Source organism: Hyperoodon ampullatus (assembly GCF_949752795.1).
Source record: "Hyperoodon ampullatus genome assembly, chromosome: 6".
Lineage (NCBI taxonomy): Eukaryota > Metazoa > Chordata > Mammalia > Artiodactyla > Ziphiidae > Hyperoodon > Hyperoodon ampullatus.
Genome location: NC_136919.1, coordinates 75,800,330 through 75,817,529, shown reverse-complemented (window position 1 = coordinate 75,817,529; position 17,200 = coordinate 75,800,330). Strand labels below are relative to the sequence as shown.

At 44.0% G+C, this 17,200-nt stretch overlaps 1 protein-coding gene across 1 annotated transcript; it reads left to right on the top strand.

The window, feature by feature from the left end:
- Positions 1–8,257: 8,257 nt before the first annotated feature.
- TMEM252 (transmembrane protein 252) lies at positions 8,258–12,012 on the top strand (the record flags this gene model as incomplete). Its single annotated transcript, XM_079705855.1, has 2 exons — positions 8,258–8,609; positions 11,775–12,012. Exons 1-2 carry the CDS (start codon positions 8,332–8,334, stop codon positions 12,010–12,012), a joined length of 516 nt encoding a protein of 171 aa, XP_079561981.1. The 5' UTR covers positions 8,258–8,331.
- Positions 12,013–17,200: the final 5,188 nt, after the last annotated feature.

Sequence of the window (17,200 nt, the reverse complement as noted above, 5' to 3'; positions counted from 1 at the left end):
GTGGTAGGACACAGGAAGAAGAGACACGGAGTGTCACACAAGCCGGTAGGAAGAATCCAGTTAACATTTTTAGTGAATTGTTAAATGTCAAATGTGGGCTAACTTGAGACAACAGAACCACTGGGAGCTGCGGGCATAAGGGGAGTTTGCACCTACTTTTCTAGGTTCTTTTCCGTGGACCTTCACCAAGCTGCTACATGAATGTCAAAACCCCACCTGACTTTGTTAAGCTGCAGCTTGCCGGAGAAAAGGGCAGCAGAACCTCTTCCCCCAGGACAGAGCTGAAACCCATGTAGCTGGGGTCAGCGAAAAGGAAAAAAAACCTCTACCTCAAGAGGAGGGTCAGGGAACCATCCTGAGGCCAGATCTTTAGAGGAGACTAATGTTGGAGAAATCGTGGGACCACTGAGAAAGCCCTCACCCCCAAGACCCAGGACCACAGAGCCTGCCTAAGACTGAGGTGGACAGGATAACAGAGAAAGCCCCTGACCCCGCCACCCAGCTAGCAAGCACCAGTCTCAAGCAACAGCAGTCTACTGCTGAGGGAATAGGTGAGTGTGAAGACCCCTTGTGGGCACACAGTGAAGCTCTACAGTTGAGAGCAGAGGAGGAACACTGAAAAAAAACCCTCCAGCAACCCAACCCTCACCCCAAGCACCAGTTAACACACGAGGAATTGGAAAACAGTAGTGCACTGAAGGTAACCATAGTGACAATGAAACCCAAATTCTGTTCAAATCTTGACTAGATTCACTCGACCTAGTCCACTGATAGTTGAGCACAGAAGGTGTTCCCATTTCCAGGCATGGCATAAATACTACTTATCTTAGACTCTACTATCGTATGCATACCATCTGGCATTCAATTAAAAAAAAAACTAAGATATAAAAAAGTGAGGAAAAAAATGTCTTGGATCCTGTGGTTTTATGAGTGAGTTCTACCAAATCTTTGAGGAACATATAATTATGCTATCATTTAAGTTATCCAAGAGTATTAAAAACCAGGGAGGTAGGAAATAGAAGATCAATATGAAAGAAAATTTCCTGAGGTGGGATACAGAACCCACTTCATATTTACAAGTCACTGGCCATCACACCAACTGGTGTAACCTAGGCAGTCAAAGCTGCCCTAGATTGAGGCTTCTGCTCTGATCCAAAGTGGCCACAGAAGTATGGCCTCCTTTCAGTTTTCTAAGGATCCATAAAGAAATTAAATCTCTTCTGGCTTGTTTCTGGATTAAATTGGAAGCTGAGCTCTGTCTAGAGCAGAATTTGTCTTGTTTGGTCCACAGACATGACCCAATTTCCTCACCAAAACTTTACTTACAGAAACAGGGGGCAGCTCATAAGCCATATTTGCCAATTTGATTTTTTAAACATTGTTTGAAATTTTGATTTATCTTGAGTACTAAGTTTTTGGGTGCCCCCAGAAGTCTGTACTCTAGTTGAGTGCCTCACAGGCCTCACCCTGTTCTGGCCTTGCACAGAGTCCTCTGTCCTAGAGACTCACTAGGTTCATTGCGGGGGGAGCGTGAGTCCTGCGTGCTGGTCTCATATCTCCTTACCTCACTACACCACACTTTTTCTCTGAAGCTGTTTGTCCTCTGCTAACCTAAAAATGCCTTCATTTAAATCTTCCTGAGTGGGTGAGGGGAGAAAAGAGAGGTGGGGGAAAGGGTCAGAAGCAAAGAAAACAAGGAGCTGGAGGAGGAAGTGGCCAGTGCCCAGTGAACCCACACGTGTGAAAGGCTAATCCAGAAATCACTCAGTAATCACCACCATGAAACCAGGCCAGGTGACATCGCTCACTGCGCAGATGCTCACCTTCCCCACCTCCCACAGAGCCTCACTTCCTAAACCCAAGTGACCTTCTGAAATCTGGCCACTCTGGCCCAGCTCCTGGCCCCATGCCCCTCCTACGCAACACCCTTTACACACCATTAGCTTCTTTCCAAAGTCCCCATCTACTTCTCATCCAGGGCAACGTGCTTTTCCGGCTTTCAAGAGAAGGGTGCTGGCTCGTGTGCTCAGTAAACAAAGACGGGAGTGCAGAGGCCTGTTAGAAGTTCCAAGACACATCTTACACTGGAGAGTTTGAAAAAAGGGTGAGGTTTTGGAGGCTCGGACGTAGAAGGCAGAACAGCGCTTGGAACTCAGCTGCACTCAATGTTCAGAACAGCACTGGTGGGTCAGTCATGCTCAAAGGAACAGAGTGTTGAAAGAATGATTACGTTTTAAGATAGTTTGGCTGTCAACCAAATAACATGTTACTGCCTACTGCCAAGTCAGGCACTACTGTTGACTGGTGAATTTTAATGAATGATAATAATAAATAAACTGGTTTAGAAGGAAGACATCATTTCTTAGGTGAATCTCTTGTGGAGGGGATGGGAATTGGGATGGGGGGATCTTGGCTTCCACTGGGTCCCAGAACGTTTCTTTATAGAAGGTGGGCCTCTGTCCATACTCCTCCCAGAGTATCCATTTTCTCATCAATCCCATGCTGACCATCTTAACTTAGATGAGTCATCCATCTCTCCCTCTTGCAGTTTCTCCGCCTGAAATGGAGTCAGTATCATTGGCCTCTTCCCCTCACACTCAGGGCTGGCTAAGTGGCCAGGTGGGTGAGCACAGGAAAGGAGGCCTAGGAGTGAAGGCAGAGCCGGAAGACAGGGCCCAGCCTAAGGAAGGCCAGCCAGAGGCCCAGAGGTCTCCTGAAACTTTAAGGTCTCCTGACTCTTTAAGGTGATATTTTTGGTGTTTGGCTCTTTACTGGACTGTTTTAATTTTTCCCCGGTTCTGAGGATCTGACCTGCGTTTTTTCCCTCTATCATTACAACTGCTCTTCTGCTGGGGTTTCTGCCCCTTCAAGACCGATGAAGACCAGGAGGCTTCCTCTCAATGTTTGTGCTACTTTATTATCACACAAGCAAGCACACACCTTCTTTCATTTCTCACTTTTCAAAAATGTTTCCACTGCTAGTGATTGTGGGGAAAGAGGGCATACCACAGCACGAATAAACAGGGAAACCACAAGTAATTAGGATTGTTTAAAACTACAAATCACTGGTTTTAGTTATCCTTGGTCATTTTTGAGGTATCAGAGGGGAATAATGCTCATAGAGCAGTGATGCATGTGGTTCAGAACTGAAGCAGAATCACAGTAAAAAAAAAATTTAATAACTTACATATTTAATTATAATAATAAACACAATCATGCAAAAATAACTTCCACATAATCCTTCACTAGTGTGTCTCAAGAGCCATGAAGGAGACACACAGTTCTCAGAAATACTTCTTATTTCTTTCTTTCTTTTTTTTTTAAAGTTAATTAGTTAATTTATTTATTTTTGGCTGCATTGGGTCTTTGTTGCTGCGTGCAGGCTTTCTCTAGTTGCATCGAGCGGGGGCTACTCTTCGTTGCGGTGCACAGTCTTCTCATTGTGGTGGCTTCTCTTGTTGCAGAGCTCGGGCTCTAGGTGCACAGGCTTCAGTAGTTGTGACACGCAGGCTCAGTACTTGTGGCTCACAGGCTTAGTTGCTCTGTGGCATGTGGGATCTTCCCAGACCAGGGATCGAGCCCATGTCCCCTGCACTGGCAGGCAGATTCGTAACCGCTGCGCCACCAGGGAAGTCCTAATACTTCATATTTCTATACTGATTTTTGCCTCACCCCCCCTTTCTCATCTACTTTCTTCAAATACTACAGATTCTCCTATACTTCCTCCTTGGGGCCCCATCTCATCCCAGATAAACTCCTTAAATACTCTGAGCCCAGGGACTTACTCTTTATTTTATATAAATTTTATATAAAATAACTAAGATCTTCCACCCTTCTGCCACTTCCTGGATCTTGCTCTTTCCTATTCAATTTCTCACCAAAACAAAGAAGCAAAAAACCAACCACCACAACAAAATACACTGCTCTGGAATGACACACACCTCCTTAAAGGGTGTTGGAGAGGAAAAACCTATCTGACAAAATATAAGGCTCTAGTTACCCTTTATTGGAACTAGAGGAGAGAAAATATAGAGATACTTCCTTACTAAGATATTCATGTGATCACGGGAACTAGGCCTGACCTGTCCTAATGCCCAGCCTGACTAATCCTCAAGTTTTGGTTTAAAACAAAGAAGCCCAACCCTATGTGTGCTCGGGGCAGTTCTCAATGAGAATTTTATCCCTCCTTACTCTAATACTTAATTGTAGCTCAGGGGCTCTACCATTTACCTTTTCTTGGGACCCAAGTCCTAGTGCAGACCTTTCAGTTGGAAATCCTGGATCTTTCCCAGCTTTTTGGATTTACAGCAGTGATGACAGTAATAATAATGGTGAAGATGGTTATAGCTGACTTTGATAGGGCACTTTCTATGTGCTCGCTACTGGGTAAACACATAAAACCGATTGTCTCCTCTGGTTTCCAAGTTCTAAAGAACTGTTTTAGTTACCCATTGTTGCCTAACAAATTGCCCCAAAACTTAGCAGCTTAAAACACCACACACTTATCATCTCACAGTTTCTGTGGGTCTGGAATTTGGCCATGACTTAGCTGGGTCCTCGGTTTCAAGTTCTCTCAATCTAGGTGTTGCTTAGGGTCTGGTCATTTCAAGGCTCAACTGGGCAAGGCTTTCATGTCATTGGCAGGATGCAGTTCCTCACTGGCTGGGGGACTAAGAGCCTCAGTTCTTTACTGACTGTCGGCCAGAAGCTGCCTTGTCATGTGGGCTTCTCCAATATGGTGGCTTCCTTCTCAAAGAGAGCAAGCCATGAGGGCAATAGAGAGAGTCTGCTAGCAAGACAGAGGTCACAATCTTTTGTAACCTAATCAGAGATGTACCATCCCATCGGGCTTCCCAGGTGGCGCAGTGCTTGAGAATCTGCCTGCTAATGCAGGAGACACGGGTTCGAGCCCTGGTCTGGGAAGATTCCACATGCCGCGGAGCAACTAGGCCCGTGAGCCACAACTACTGAGCCTGCGCGCCTGGAGCCTGTGCTCCACAACAAGAGAGGCTGCGATAGTGAGAGGCCCGCGCACCGTGATGAAGAGTGGCCCCCGCTTGCCACAACTAGAGAAAGCCCTCGCACAGAAACGAAGACCCAACACAGCCAAAAATAAAAATTAATTAATAAAAAAAAAAAAGTACCATCCCATCACCTTTGCCATATTCTATTGGTTAGAATCAGGTCATTATGTCCAGCCCACACTCAAGAGGACATGGATAGCGGGAGGGAGGGATCTCCAGGGGTCATTTTAGAAATCTGTCAACCTCAAGACCATTTGGATCTAAGAACTCCTCTGTAAGTTTAGTAAACTTAGTAAATGGAAAAGAATAGTAATGCAGTAGTGGAGTATCAAAGAGGAACTGAAGATTACCTTTCTGTAAGTTTAACTGAAAGTGCTCAAAGAACTGCACATTGAGGGATGTACAACATTCTTTATGCTAATAATAAATATATTGGACAAAGGATTAATCTCCAAAATATACAGACAGCTCAATAGCAAGAAGACAACCAATCCAATTAAAAAATGGGCAGAAGACCTAAATAGACATTTCACCAAGGAAGATACACAGATGGCCAAGAGGCACATGAAAAGATACTCAACATCACTAATTATTAGAGAAATGCAAATCAAAACTACAATGAGGTAACACCTCACACCAGTCAGAATGGCCATTATCAAAAAAACTAGAAACAATAAATCCTGGAAAGGGTGTGGTGAAAAGGGAACCCTGCTGCATTGCTGCTGGGAACGTAAATTGATACCACTATGGAAAACAATATGGAGGTTCCTTAGAAAACTAAAAATAGAACTACCATATGACCCAGCAATCCCCATACTCGGCATATACCCTGAGAAGACCATAATTCAAAAAGAGTCATGTACCACAGTGTTCATTGCAGCACTATTTACAATAGCCAGGATACAGAACCAACTTAAATGTCCATCGACAGATGAATGGATAAAGAAGATGCGGCACATATATACAATGGAATATTACTCAGCCATAAAAATAAATGAAATTGAGTTATTTGTAGTGAGGTGGATGGACCTAGAGTCTGTCCTACAGAGTGAAGTAAGTCAGAAAGAGAAAAACAAATACCATATGCTAACACATATATGTGGAATCTAAAAAAAAAAAATGGTACTGATGAACCTAGTGGCAGGGCAGGAATAAAGATGTAGACATAGAGGATGGACTTGAGGACACGGAGTGCGAGGGAGAAGCTGGGGCGAAGTCAGAGTAGCATCGACATATACACACTACCGAATGTAAAACAGTTAGCTAGTGGGAAGCAGCCGCATAGCACAGGAAGATCAGCTCGGTGCTTTGCGATGACCTAGAGGGGTGGGATAGGGAGGGTGGGAGGGAGGCTCAAGAGGGAAGGCATATGGGGACATATGTATGCATATGGCTGGTTCACTTTGTTGTACAACAGAAACTAACACAGTATTATGAAGCAATTATACTCCAATAAAGATTTATTTTAAAAAATTAAAAAATATACATATATATAAATTGGCATGTTAGATACTGGAAGTAAACATACATTTGATTAAAATTTTGAATATGGCAAAAAAAAAGAAACAGTTGGAGAAAAAGGGAGAAGGGGTTGCTTTAAGGCTACAAGGATAATATCAAGATTAGAAGATGAAAGTAGGTGAGGATAAGGATTGAAGCCAATAAAGATAGAGGTTACGAGGTGAAATGAGGAAGGATTGTATATTATTTTTCATCCGGTGACTTTCTCTCTTTCTCCTAGCCCATAACATGATAGTAGAGCTGAGGAGGTGGTGGGTATGAGACTAAAGGGTGTACATGGAACTTCTACTAGGGCACTGCACAAAGAACTGCTTTTTCCATTGGGATAGTAAATGGAAAAGAATAGTAATGCAGTAGTGGAGTATCAAAGAGGAACAGAAGATAACCTTTCTGGACAAAAGTGATCCAGAGTCCCTCTGGGAGGAGACTTTTGGCAGGGACATGTCAAAGCATCAAATAAAAAAGGAAGGAATCAGAGCATGAACCTGCTCTGGAGTAGGGTGTCTAAACCAAAGACAGACAAGATGGAAGAAACAAATTCCAAACAGAAAACAGAAGGCTGGTTCTGGAAAGATTTTTTTAAGGCAGTGCTACATAGAGCAATGGTACAGAGGAGAGGACAGGGAACAATTTTTAGCAGCATCTACCAAAACAAATTTCATTTAATATGTATTTTGTGAGGGAAAAAATTGTAGGACTTTTCAGAGCCTTCAATATTTGAGTGCACTCTGTGAAACCCTAAGATATGTTGGGGGGAGGGTAAGGATTGAACAGGCAGCACTTCTCATACATATTTGCTTTTCCTGGAGGTGGAAACATGCTACACATGTTTAGGGAATGCTCTTTTATCAAATACCTGTGGCCTTTTTGAGAGCAGGGACGGTGAGATCTGGTTTAAATACTTCTACTGAGCCAAGTATGGTGGCCAGTGGTTTAGCAATAAGCAAAAAAATGTATCTAACATTTTTTTTTTAGATACAAAAAAATGTATCTAACACCTATGTATGAATAAGAAATGACCCTAGGAGTCCACATTATTTCAACATTCGGGCCTGACAATGGGAAAGATACAAAATCAGACTCAGAGCAGAAGTCACCAGATTATTACCATTTACAACCATCCTCAGAAAACCCCTCACATTCCTGAAGATCTGTAGATCACAATCCTCCTCCATAGCACTTTCTTCCCCCTCCTGCTGACACTCCCCTTTGAATCAGGGAGTTCACCCCTGGGCTTTTTTCTTGGAATCTTTCCAACATTCTAATGTGAGGGTAATAAAGGGAGAATCACTGAGAGAAGCAAGACAAATATGGTAAGAGCCTTAACAATTATCTTTTTAGGACAGAAAAAGGAAGAAGCAATTAGGAAAGGACTCCCTGCCAAACCACAAAGAAAAGAGTTCAGCAAGGAATGCTAATTTCTCTAGCATTACTTTGGAATCTCCTGCGATGGGAATCAAGAGATCCTTTTAATCAAAGGATGGGAGACCTTCCCTCAAATAACCGGGGTCAGCCTAGGGTCCCATTCAGCTCAGAAGACCAAGAGAGCTCTGCCACTCCTTCCTGCAGTACACAATGCTGTGTTTTTAGGTTAATCATCCAAGGATATTACAGTTACTTTCAATGGTTAATGAATAGCTTCTAAGTGCCTGCTTCATTTAATTGTCCAAAGGCCAGTTGGTCCCAGAGCATATAAAGCTGACAGCTGGCTAATGAGAGCATCCTCTCTGAGCAGGGGAAGCAGGGGAGTGGCAGGGGCAGGGAGTTGGGTTCCAAAGGAGCAGGGATGCAGAACAGAACCTGTCTAGTTCTCTGTGCCTTTGCCCTTCTGACGGGCTTCCTGATGATCTGCCTGGGGGCCTTCTTCATTTCCTCAGGCTCCCTGTTCAACTGCCAGGGGAACCTGATCCTGGCCTATTTGCTTCTGCCTCTGGGGTTTGTGATCCTTCTGAGTGGAATTTTCTGGAGCACCTTCCACCAGGCCAGTGAAAGCAAAGGGGTGTTCAGCCGTGTGCTCAGACAGTACGGTGCTCAGGGGGCCCTGCCGCTGGCCACAGTGGACAGGTACGTGCTGAGAAGCCAGAGGACTGGGGAGCACTGAGGTGGGGCTGAGTTCCGGAAAAGGTCAATGGCTTCTAATCCACTGGGGAGCAACTTACACGTCCCATGGGGCTATGTGTCTACAACTGAAGCTTTATTGTCAGGGAATTACTCTGGGATTAGACATGAGGAAGAATGGTGCTGCCTCTGGGGAAAACTGTGAAGTAGAGGGAATTTATGCCAGAGAATAACCACCCTTTTCCCATCACCACTGAAAAACCCACCAAAGCCAATTTAAGAGGCCAAACTCATTTTCTTTTGTTGTATCATGGGAGCTGTCCTTAGAGGCAGGTGATGGTTAGTTATTCCTCATAACCTGGCTACCAGGTTGTAAGGAAAGCAAGTCCCAGACCAAATTCTGTCACACAACAAATGAGCAAGCAAGCATAAAATCAGCTATATAATCTCTTCATGAACTCAGTGAAGTCCCAGCTTTCTGTAGTCTTAGGTGTTCTCATCACACATTGCGTGAAAGATTTCCCTGAGACAAGGCACTCATATTCCAGAGGTAATAATTGGTTAACCTTACTACCTCATACCCATTAGGATGGCTATTATCAAAAAAGCAGAAAACAACAAGGTTAGCAAGGATGTGGAAAAACTGGAAAACTCGTGCACTGCTGGTGGGAATGCAAAATAGTGCAGCTGCTCTGTGGTATGGAGGATCCTCAAAACATTAAATATAGAATTACCACTTGATCTAGCAATTCCACTTCTGGGTATATAGACAAAATATTTGAAAGCAGGGACTTGAACAGATATTTGTACACCAGTGTTCATACCAGCATTCTTCACAATAGCCAAAAGGTGGAAACAACCCATATATCCATCAGTGGATGAATGGATAAACAAAATATGGTACGTACAAAAGACGGAATATTATTCATCCTTAAAAAGAAAGGAAATACTGATGCAGCTATAACATGAATGAACCTTGAAGACAATACGCTAAGTGAAATAGGCCAGAAATAAGCCCAAAAGACAAATATTATATGATTCCACTTCTATAAGGTACCTAGAGCAGTCAGATTCATAGACAGAATGTACAGCTGTGGTTACCAGGTGCCGGGGGAGGAGGGAATGGAGAGTTACTGCTTAATGAGTACAGAGTTTCAGTCTGGAATGATGAAAAAGTTCTGAAGATGGATAATGGTGATGGCTGCAAAACAATGTGAATGTATTTAATACCACTGAACTGTACACTTAAAATTGCTAAAGTGGTAAATTTTATGTTATATGTACTTTACCACAATAAAAAAATTTCAGTTAACCTTATGGTAAGTATCGGACAACTAAAAATCTCCTAATTTTTGGCTGAACACGGAATCATTTAGGGATAAAACCTCAGATATCATCCTTAAGGTACAGTCTGCAAGACTCCATAAATTCTTTTGTTCTCTTCATCTAAGATATTGGGTCGGCCAAAAAGTTTGTTCAGGATTTTCTGTAACATCTTATGGAAAACCCCGAACGAACTTTTTAGCCAAACAATATTTTAGCTACTCTGTGTACCTTGAATATAAGTGATTTTTATCCATGACAGTTGATTTTTGACATGGTTATGCTAATTAATAAGATACTAATTACAATGACCAAAACCCATTTCCAATGTTTATGATACTAACTGCAAGGTCTCTGGGTTTGATAAAAAATTAAAGATAACTGAAGTGATTGTAGAAGATGCTTCTAGAGTGATGGTTTTCTTTTTTTTTGGTATAAATGTTAGATGATTGCCTCCGGAGTGTGAATTCCTGATAAGAATAACTGATTGCCTTTAGGATGTAGCTTAATTTACTAACACATGCATAATATTGCACTGTCTGTGCTGAAATACTTTAAACTATGGTATCACGACACCTCCCTTTTACTGCCTCTTTCTGCTGCATCTAATAGATGCCCAGCCCACTCAGAATGGCTAGTAAGTCAGTAAATGGTTAAGTTACATTTCTCAGAAGCATTTGCATTCAAAATGGGTACCCAAAGGGGTCTGCAATGGTGGAATTCAGGACACTGGGAATGGGAAGCAGTGTGGGGAGGCTGGGGGATGGCAGGAGTGGATGGGACATGGGGGCAGGCAGCAGTCATCCTGGAGCCTCTCAAATCACTCCAGGGAACAGCTCAACTTTCTGTCTTCAATGCCTGTACACATGTGCCCCATGGCACAGCCTTGGCTATTCTGAGCGAAGGCTGAGATGTATGCTGTACAGTAGATAGCTCCTTCAACTCTTTGGTTTTGGGCCTGGTAACATTGGAATGGAGCTGTGGCTACAAATGGCAGTCCCTGTTCTGTTGTGGTTACATACCACAAACACTCCCTGTAGGCACTGAAAGGACTCACTCCATAAATACACAACTAAATCAAGTTCACCCTCTCCCTTCTTCACCTCCACGCCACCCCCAATCCCACTGACGATGGAGAAGCCAGAGGATTTAGCAATTAGCAACACTGGGCAAGATTCCCAATGAGTACATCAGCTCTGGCATGAATGGCTCCTTTAGCCATTGGCCTGTTGGCATGGAAAGGACCACTACTGAAATCTACATAAAGTTGTCCGTTGAAATAGTTTGAGAAATAAGTATGGCGGCGGGAGGAGGGGCGGACTAGCTGATTGAAAGAGTGAAAGGAAAGAGAGAAGCATCTGATATAGTTCAGGAATCTTCATGGAGCTGGTTTTCATTCACCATTTTGTTGGTTGTGAGGATCTGAGACAGTGAGTGCAATCGAGTAGAAGATGATGTGTGTGAATGGGGACAAAGATGTGAATGAACTAAATAACTGGATAGAGAGATGCTCCACAGTCAAGGCCCCCATGTCTCCTACCCCTGATAAGGATCTCACATTGAAAGTCTCTGGTTCCAATGAGTAAGAGAGAGGGAATAGTTTGGAATAACCCAACGGGAAAAATATGAGTATAGAGGCACACGTCCAACGGCAGATAAAGAGGGTTTTGCTGGAAGAGCAGCACATTTTTAAAAAACTGGTGATGCCAGGGAAGAACATCTGTTTCAAAATCAATGTTTCTTAACAGTTTAACTTCACACAGTGTGATCTGAGAGAGGCAGACATATGCCTCTTTGGCATGAACCACTTAAATAACACATGTATGTTTGTGGCATTTTGTCCCCCAGGCCAGATTTTTATCCTCCCGCTTATGAAGAGAGTCTTGACGCTGAAAAGCAAGCCTGTCCTGCAGAGCAAGAGACCTCGGGTGTTCCTCCACCTCCGTATACAGAGATGGGCCTCGAATTTGAGGATGAAGGTGATGCCCACCCAGAGGCCCCACCATCCTATGACGAGTCTGTAGCAGACAGGGTGGAGGCAGCAACGCCACTGCAGGATGCTGAAAGGCAAAACCAAGAGTGCTGAAGCAGGGGAAGCTCTCCAGCCCTCATGAGGCACCCTCATGGGATGCGGCTGCTAATAATAAACCCAGGCAGGGATTGTGGGAGGAAAAGCCACATCAGTGATCCCACATGAGAGTTTGCAGAGGGGATGCTGCGTGTGACAACAATGCAATTCCGCACACGTGCTTGGCCTGCAAGGGCAGAGTGGAGCCCTGGAAGGGTGTGGTCGGCACCAGGCAAACGTTTCACAGGATCCCAACCCAGGTGAACTTTTGGACTGCAAAAGTGTTGTGAGAGCTCTGCTCCACAGAGAGCTTTTCTGTTCTCTCTCCTCTCCCATCCCCTAGACCCCCCAAAGGGAGGAATAGATGCTGCTTGGACACCACGTGCCTTCATGTACTGCGTTACCAATAATCACAAAGGGAAAGCATGCTGGCAATGAAGGGTCATTATCATTTAAATTGTGGGTTCTGCTGGCTGGCTTTGAAGTTATCCTCATTTACCAGAGTGACACAGTAATTCACACTGTAAGAGATTTGCCTCTGGAACCCATGAATGTTATTATTATTATTTTTTTTTTTTTTGCGGTACGTGGGCCTCTCACCGCTGTGGCCACTCCCGCTGCGGAGCACAGGCTCCGGACGCGCAGGCTCAGCGGCCATGGCTCACGGGCCCAGCCGCTCCGCGGCATGTGGGATCCTCCCGGACCGGGGCACACCCCGCGTCCCCTGCATCGGCAGGCGGACTCCCAACCACTGTGCCACCAGGGAAGCCCCATGAATGTTATTTTGAATGACTTTATGTTAAGTATGTGTATTTTATTTCTATGTGAAAGGAAAGTGACTTCAATATTTGCTTTCAAAATGGTTCAAGTACAAAATCTTAAATGAGTATTTTAAGAACGGGATGGTTGTACAAGCATATATGATAAGACTTCTTAGAGACTCAAGTTGAATAAAGAGAATACTTAAAAATTCATCATACACAGGATTCAGGAAAAAAAGAATTTGTACTAGCCATAGGTTGTATTAATACAGAATTGGACATAAATCTTGAAAAGTTTTAAAATACACATATATTTCAGTGAACCCCCCTGTAAATCTCTAGGATTTGAAAGAAAGGAGACTATATTGTAGTACCTTAATCATTAACAGGAAATCCTTTGTGTCTCAAGATACAGATCCAGGCACTTTTAGACTTAGGACATTTATTTTAAAGCCCAGTGATTCCTCCTCAGCTTCATTATATCTTATTATAAGTTTTAATACAAGAGGACAAATCAGGTGGCAGAATGGTGGGAGGAGATGCAGCCTGATGCTTTAGAGCTTGAGCAAGAAACTTCATCTCTCTGGGCCTCAGTTTCCTCCCCGATCAAGTGAGGACTTTATGTTGGGATTAATATCTAACAATTGGGGAATGCCTTTTATATCACAGGCACTGTATTATGAACTTTTTACACTTTTTATTTAGCCCTCATTATAGCCTTCAGAGATAAGTGCTATGGTTATTCCCATTTTACAGATGCATAAATCGAGACTTTGAGAAGTTAAGAAACCTCTCCAACAACATACAGTTATTTCCAGGAGGGTGAAGAAAGGTTCCTAGGGGGGGATGGGAAGACATATTGACTTCACACTTTTGTGCTAGGTTGTGCTAATCCTGTCCTACTTCCTCCTCCCAGGGAACAGTTTGGACTTGTCTCCCACTTGAGGAAGTGGGCGCTAACAGGAAGTGGAGCCCCAGGGTTGCAGCATTATCTTAAAGAGAGGCAGCAAAGGTTGCTTTAGGGTTAACAGTCTGGCTGCTCTTTTAAAATGTAAATAAGCCCTCTGTTTTCTGCCTAGGAGCTTGGCCCTCACCTCCTGGTGTAATTTCCTTTCATCTGATTCTTATACTGATGATGAAAGATGGTTCCTAAAGATAACAGACAGCCTTGGTGAACCGGCACAGGAGGGCTTTGGACAGTGGTGGGAAGGATGGAGAGCTTTCAAGAGGATAAGGGTTGTAGAGATGGGATGGGGCCTCCGTAGCCTCCTCTTCCCTGTTATTGCTGAGTGCTCAGATGAAGCATGTCCTGACAAATACACAGGAAGCCATAAAAGGAAATCCTGGTTCCTTTACACAAAGCAGGACTTTAGGCATCTGTGATTTGAATCCTTGACATCAAGAACATAACTGGACATGAAGGTCACTCATGGTTGTCCAACAGGAAGGCGGTCATTTATTAGCAAGGCGATTTATTATTTCTCTCTTGTCATCTCTTTCTATTCCTCTACTGAGATGGTTATCCTGAAATTTTCCTTGGGGTCTGAGCACATTCACTGACCTGAACAAGCTCTATAACTGGGCTATCGTCCAGAGTTTGAATTTGTAATAGATGGTTTTTCCAACTACTGGTAGTCATGTGAGACAAATGTAATTTTGGTTTACATAAGAAAATTGTTTTAATCTCTTTCCTGCAATAAATTTTGTACTTAAACTTTCCCCTTTTTTGCTGTTTTGTATCAGAAAAAAAATCAATAGAGGAGCGTAAGTCAAAATTTTATTCTCCATGTGGAACACAGCATCCAGATGAGTTAATCTTTTTGCAAAGCCTAACATCATTGAACATCAACTATTGAGTCAGAAAATGAGCCATGTGCCTTTCATAAAGAAATACGACTAACAGGCATTTATTGCCTTTTTTTTTTTTCTTAAAACAAATGTACTCTGAAGCAAGCATCAGAAACATGGTTATTACCCACAACAAATCCTGCCTTTGAGAGGCCTACCAATTAAAACCCACCGGCCGAGTCAGACAAAAGTGTCCTGTTGCCCACAGATTGGGAGAAAATATTTGCAAATGATGTGACCGACAAGGGCTTAGTCTCCAAAATCTACAAACAGCTCACGTGGCTTAATATCATCAAAACATATAGACCAGTCAAAAAATGGGGAGAAGACCTACATAGACATTTTTCCAAGGAGGACATGCAGATGGCCAAGAGGCACATGAAAAGGTGTTCAACATCGCTAAGGATTAGAGAAATGCAAATCAAAACTACAATGAGATATCACCTCACACAAGTCAAAATGGCCATCATCAGAAAATCCACAAACGATAAATGCTGGAGAGGGTGTTGAGAGAAGGGAACCCTCCTACACTGTTGGTGGGAATGTAAATTGGTACAGCCACTATGGAGAACAGTATGGAGGTTCCTTAAAAAACTAAAAATAGAACTATCATACGACCCAGCAATCCCACTCTTGGGCATATATCCGGAGAAAAACATGGTGCGAAAGGATACATGCACCCCAACGTTCACTGCAGCACTGTTTACAACAGCCAAGACACGGAAGCCACCTAATTGTCCATCGACAAAGGAATGGATAAAGAAGAAGTGGTACATATATACAATGGAATATTACTCGACCATAAAAAAGAATGAAATAATGCCATTTGCAGCACCATGGATGGACCTAGAGATGTCATACTGAGTGAAGTAAGTCAGACAGAGAAAGAGAAGTATCGTATGATATCGTTTATATGCAGAATCTAAGAAGAAGTGATACAAATGCACATACTTACAAAAAGAAACGGACTCACAGGCTTAGAGAATGAACTTATGGTTACAGGGTGGGGGGAAGGGTGGAGGGGAGGGATAGTTAGGGAGTTTGGGATTGACATGTACACACTGCTATATTTTAAAAGGATAACCAACAAAGACTTAACTATATAGCACAGGGAACTCTGCTCAATGTTATGTGGCAGCCTGGATGGGGGGGGAATCTGGGGGAGAGTGGATACATGTGTATGTATGGTGGAGTCGCTTTGCTCTGCACCTGAAACTATCACGACATTGTTAATCGGCTATACAATATAAAATGAAAAGTAAAAAAAAAAAAGTGTCCTGTTGTGATTAATGAGAATTCATTGGCCACGCCTGGATGATTCACTCAGGGGAAGTAGACATTGTATCCCCTCTTCCTCCTGAAGTTTATGATAAAATTAATGGTGATGAATTGAGAACCATGATTCTGTGAATGGCAGGCAGGGCACTTAGACTACGAGAAAGTGTGGTCTTTACCTGTTACCTCCTCTGAAATGTGAACGGCGGGGGCTTCCCTGGTGGCGCAGTGGTTGAGAGTCCGCCTGCCGATGCAGGGGACGTGGGTTCTTGCCCCGCTCCGGGAAGATCCCACATGCCACGGAGCGGCTGGGCTCGTGAGCCATGGCTGCTGAGCCTGCGCGTCCGGAGCCTGTGCTCCGCAACGGGAGAGGCCGCAACAGTGAGAGGCTCGCCTACCGCAAAAAAGTGAACGGCGGGGTGGGGGGCTCACGTGTCAACAAAGGAAGGGAAATTCTCAGAGGTGATGACTCTCCAGTGTTTTAATCTTATAACGTCTAAGAAGCCACCTCCACCCCCCAGAAGATGAGCATGACAAGGTCACTTATAGAATACACTGTGCTGCATCTTTTGCACATCTGAAATGTAGAGTGTATACTTTCAGCCCCTCCACTCAAAAACTCCCACTCCTATCCATCCTTTAAGATTCTACTTAAGCACACTGTCTTTGGTGAGGTATCTCCCCAGCCCACCTATTTTGTAAGGCACATACTAGGTGCTAAAAGACATGGGAAGATGATAAAGACATGGGTTTATACCGCATCCCTTCACCATATTCTATGCTCCATGACATGACAACTTAGGCACATACCAGGTGGGTCGTCAGCCGCATGAACCATCCACTGATGACGTTTCCAGCTGGTCGGAGTGGAGCAGGCATTCTGCTAAGCTCTGCCGCCTCGGATAATCTCTTGCTGTTTGTAACTTTTTTTTTTTTTTTTTTTTGCCGTACGCCGGCCTCTCACTGTTGCGGCCTCCCCCGCTGCGGAGCACAGGCTCTGGACGCGCAGGCGCAGCGGCCATGGCTCACGGGCGGCTCCGGACGCGCAGGCGCAGCGGCCATGGCTCACAGGCCCAGCCGCTCTGCGGCATGTGGGATCCTCCCCGACCGGGCACGAACCCGTGTCCCCTGCATCGGCAGGTGGACTCTCAACCACCGCGCCACCAGGGAAGCCCTGTTTGTAACTTTTGAAGGGCCAAAGACTGGTTTACTGGGAGTTACCTCATTTCCAAAGGCGTGTGATTTCTCCGCCCCTTCACCACTCAGGAATGGAAATCTCTTCAAGGCAGGTGTCTGGGATATCAGGGTCCACGTGTTTGGCG